Source organism: Nannospalax galili, unplaced genomic scaffold (assembly GCF_000622305.1).
Source record: "Nannospalax galili isolate Female #2095 unplaced genomic scaffold, S.galili_v1.0 scaffold593, whole genome shotgun sequence".
Classification (NCBI taxonomy): Eukaryota; Metazoa; Chordata; class Mammalia; order Rodentia; family Spalacidae; genus Nannospalax; species Nannospalax galili.
The window spans coordinates 1,155,880-1,161,144 of record NW_008332686.1 but is presented as its reverse complement, the minus strand read 5'-3'; the positions used below and the strand labels follow the sequence as shown (position 1 = coordinate 1,161,144).

The following is a 5,265-nucleotide window of genomic DNA, read 5'->3' as shown; positions in this document are numbered from 1 at the left end:
GGATCTATTTCTCTAGTGCAGGGAATAAAAGCTCATTCTCTCACACCCAACTTTTTAAAATTCTGAGTTCCTGGGATCAAATATATGTCTGCATGTATTCCCTGAGGCATTTTACTAACTGAGTAATTTTTTTCAGCCCCATAATTTATAAAATCCTTATAATCTTAAACTTTTTATTTTTTTGGTAATATAGAAAAATGATAAGCATATCCTCTGTAAAATAAATGAGATTTAATTTTGAGAAATATTTCCATGTTGAGATTCACAAAGTTTTAAATTCAAATATCAAAGTAAAAAATACACACAATTAGACATAGATAGATGATGATAGAGATAGCTAGATAGCTAGATAGCCAGATAGATGATAGATAGATAAATGATAGATATAGATGATAGATAGATAGATAGATGATAGATAGATAGATAGATGATAGATGATAGATAGATTGATGGATAGATAGATGATAGACAGATGATAGATAGATGATGATAGATAGATGATAGCTAGCTAGCTAGCTAGCTAGATAGATAGATAGATGATAGACAGATGATAGATAGATGATAGATAGATGATAGATAGCTAGCTAATAGATAGATAGATAGATAGATAGATAGATAGATAGATACATGATTGTCAATGCATACATATTTGACATACATTGTGTTTAGATATTTGGGATTGCAGGGTTAAGAAAATCAGTTATTATATTAAACTAATGATTTATGAAATTGCATTGAGAAGTAACTATATTATATTTAGAACTGAAGATAACAGTATAAAATATCACTTTTCTGAAGTAGTAAATACTAAAAACTTACAGGTGAACATATACTTTCAATTCAACAGTTGTATTGTTATTAAGATGATTTAAAAATAGTTATAGATTTTTAAAAATTTGAGACCCATAGCTTCTCTGGCACACTAAGAAACCAGATGAAGGAGTAATTTTCTTTATACTCCAGGAAACATTTCACAGAGGTAATAAAGGAGGTTTCTAATACTCTAATGAATGATCTGTACTATTTCTTCTTAGCACAAACCTTCAGATTCTGAAAAATAGAAGCCATGTTTCTGTCAGAAAGAAATAACAGCAAGACCGTATTTATCCTCTTGGGCTTCTCAGATTACCCAGAACTGAAAGTTCCCCTCTTCTTAATATTTCTCACTGTCTACAGCATCACCGTGGTGGGGAATATCGGCATGATCCTCATAATCAGAATTAACCCCAAACTGCACACCCCCATGTACTTCTTCCTCAGACACCTCTCCTTTGTGGATTTCTGCTACTCCTCCACTTTTGTTCCCAAGATACTTGTGAACCTATTTGCAAATGACAGAACCATTTCATTTTCAGAGTGTATAGTTCAATATTTTTTCTTTGCTCTCTTTGTAGTAACAGAGTCCATTTTATTAGTAGCGATGGCTTATGACCGCTTTGTGGCCATTTGCAACCCCCTGCTCTACACTGTAGCTATGTCCCAGAGGCTCTGTATCACTCTGGTGGTGGGAGCATATGCATGGGGGCTCACATGTTCTTTGACAATGACGTGCTCCATTGTACAATTATCGTTTGTTGGTTTCAACACAATCGATCATTTCTTCTGTGAGTTCTCCTCACTGCTTGCCCTCTCATGCTCTGACACCCATATCAACCAACTTCTTCTATTCACACTTTCCACTGCAAATTCTGTCACAACACTCCTCATGATCCTGCTGTCTTATATAGTCATCATTGTAACCATCCTCAAGATGCATTCAGCAAGCGGACGTCGTAAGGCCTTCTCCACCTGTGCTTCCCACATGACCACCATCACCATCTTCTATGGCACTATCCTGTTCCTGTATTGTGTGCCTAACTCCAAGAATTCCAAGCTCATGTTCAAAGTGGCCTCTGTGTTTTACACAGTGGTGATCCCCATGCTGAATCCCCTCATATACAGCCTGAGAAACAAGGATGTCAAAAACACAGTCAGAAAGATAAAGAATATTAAATTAATATCTTTTCCATTTTCCTCTTCTTGAGAAATTTGACTCCTACATGAATAAAGGAGTTCTTGATGATTTAACCGCAAAGATAACATTATAATTACTGACATTAATTTCTTCAACTGAACAGAAATGAACTTTGTTTTCAGAAGAATAGCCTGTGCGCTGTACTCTTTTTTTCTGGAAAAATACATGAACAAATTCTCTTGTATTTTAGTTCATCTCAAAAACTGAATTAATATAATTTATACTCTCATTTGAAGATTAAAAGATAACATAAATATTAGAAGGAAAAACTTATATTACTTAACAATGTTCCTGCAGGCCTCCCTTCATACATGATTCCCGATAGAAATGAGATTGTTAAAGATCACACATGCATTGTAAAAGTAGAAATATCTGTGAAGGTAAGGCAGAGTTCTTTCCTTGCAAAATACAAAGTATCATGTAAAAAATATGTATATGAATGAAAATACAAATTGCCTAACAATCTTCAAAGAAGGAAATATCAAATGCATGATGGATGGTAATAATTTTTTAAAAGGGGTCATTGGTTGGGGAGATGGCTCATTAGATAAATTGTATGCCATGTTGACTTGAGTAGTGGGCTGAGTTTGATCCCTAGAATGACTGTAAAGATGGAAGGAAAGAATTGATTCCATTAAGTTCCTCACTCACCTCCATGTGGACCCATGGCATGCATGCACACTACCCCATATGCATCATATGCACACTATAATAATAAATTAGCCAATTAAGAGAGTCATTTGTACTTGACCATCAAGAAGGGAAAGAACTGCATTTTTGAAGATAGATCTTATTAAGCACATAGTTTTATTCAAGAGGAAATAACATGAATAAAATCCTACAAGAAGAATGAAATTCTGTTGGAAATTCAACAGAGATTTTGTTGTGCTAAATGATATTGCTTTTGTGTGTTCTGTGTTTATGTGTAATATCATATTTAGGACTTAATTAAATGTACAGGCATTTAAAAAAATCAGTTTATATTATAACCCACTGATTTTAAACAGGAGTGTTTTTAATTTAATTTATTATTTTTATTGTATGTGTATTCGTGTATTCCTTGGATGTATCTAAGTGCACCTGTGACATGTAATGCCCATAGAAGTCAAAGGAGTGCATTGGATCCCCCGCAACTGGAGTTACAGGCAACTGTTAGCCACCATGTGGGTGCTAGGAACTGATTCTGGTCCTCTGTAAGAGCAGAGAGTGCTCTTAATTCCTGACCATCTCTCTAATCCCAGATAGTGGGTTTTGAACTATATGTTGGACCTGGTGACTCAGCTGAAGGAACACATCTGAAGTAATTTCTTGTCCCCCTCCTAAAATCCATTGACTCAATAGAGGGCCTCATTAACACCTTTCCCATTTCATTACTTACGTTTTGTCTTCTGACCAATTGAGTTTAACCAGGGACCTCTGTGTGAATATGGGTTTTGAGCTCTCCTTTGAAGCCTGGTGGGGTCACCTTTGAATACACAAGTGAGCAAAGTGACTTTTTCTCCTTACTCTACCAATAATAATGTTCAGTATGTAGAGTATGTTTCTGAGTCGGTTCCTTTCTATGACTTCTATGACTGTTGACCAGCCCAATCTTGGGCAGGCCAGTACCAGCACCCTCGGCTGGTGTGCTCATGATTGCAATGGCCATGTCATGCCCTAAAGATGACATTGCTCAGTTCCATAGATTCTGACTCTTACATTCTTTCCACAGATGTACTTAAAATATGAAAAAAGTTTAAGATTGTCAACTACAAAAACAAACTTACTTTAAAAATAAACATATCCTGTGATATTCAGTTTAAAATGACAGTTGATTTTTCTTTAGGGAGACACTATAGTGGCCTTTGACATATAAAAGCTGCAAAGAGAGAAGGAAAAATTTTTCACACCTACTCCTTATTGATGCCTGTTCAGAATATCTGGCTACAGAGGCATGGGGAAGGTATTTGTGCAGCAAAGACATTCTGGACTATAGGCCATCATTGGCCATTTTTCCAAGTTGTCTACTAAGATCAGAGATGTGAAGTATTCAGAGATGGAGATATGATTCAATGGTTAGGAGTGCTGGTCACTCTTGCAGAGGACCCAGGTTTGACTCCCAGCACCCACATGGTGGCTACCAAATGTCAGTAACTCCAGTACCTTGGGATCTGACAGCTGTTCTTGCCTCTGTGGGCATTAGACACACATGGCACACTTACATACATGCAGAAAAAAAAATGCTCATACACACAACATTTTTAATGAATAGTTTTTTTAAAAAGATGTGCAGCATTGGTCTGTTAACAAATTCCATTGTAAGCACAATTATACATACTGTGCAATGTTCTCTCCAAATATACAAGAGTTTTCTCTAGTAATGAGTCATTTTCAAAAGCACTTTTCTTTCAAGAGCCAAAAATGGAAAATTAAGTTGTTGGTACTCTACATTGTTTACTTGCCTGGAATGAATTTGATCACTGGGGCATTTGTTAGTCTCTGGTGACATTTTTGTTTTCTGAACAAGACAGTAGTGCCGTCATCTAGTGGTGACGTTGCTAAACACCCTACAATGCACTTGACAGTTCTCACACACATCCAAACATTGTCTGTTTTCTGGAGAAAAATGTCAATAGTGCCATAGCTGATAAGCCTGTTGATGATGAATATTCCAAAATATAATTTGCAAAGATGAAATAATTCCTTCCTCTGTGTCACCTCATGAGCAGTACTAAAGGCCCGTACCACCAACCTAACATTCTGTGATGGCTAGAAACTCCATGGAGACCTTACCTGCTTGTATGAATGGAGTTATCATGTACTGGTAATGGAAGGACATAAAAGTAAAACATTCAAAGCCAATTATTCACTTTCCACATTCCAGACATTGGCTGTACATGATATGGTCCTGTACACTTAATTATTCCTGTTTCCCATCGGCAGTATCCTTTACTATAACTTTTGGCAATTGATGGCTGCTGGGACAGGGAAAGACATTGTCTTTCAGAGATGGGACTCTTGGTTGGCCTAGAGGATTGACACACACTGAAGGACTTTAGGGGACACAAATCAGATGCTGTTTGCTGGGTTTTTTTTTTTTTTTTTTTTTTCCTGGGTGTTGCGGGTTCTCCTTTTTTTTTTTTTTTTTTTTTTTTTTTTTTTTTTTTTTTTTTTTCTTGACATAAGATCCGTCATGGAGAATGTCCCATATGCTGAAGAAAAGAATGTATAGTTGTCAGCTCTAAGGTGGAATGCTCTGTAAATCTCTGTTA

General features: G+C 36.2%; 1 protein-coding gene across 1 annotated transcript; it reads left to right on the top strand.

The window, feature by feature from the left end:
- The first annotated feature begins 1,066 nt into the window (after positions 1-1,066).
- LOC103729650 (olfactory receptor 5D18-like) lies at positions 1,067-2,023 on the top strand. Its single transcript, XM_008827717.1, has one exon. It carries the CDS (start codon positions 1,067-1,069, stop codon positions 2,021-2,023), a length of 957 nt encoding a protein of 318 aa, XP_008825939.1.
- Positions 2,024-5,265: the final 3,242 nt, after the last annotated feature.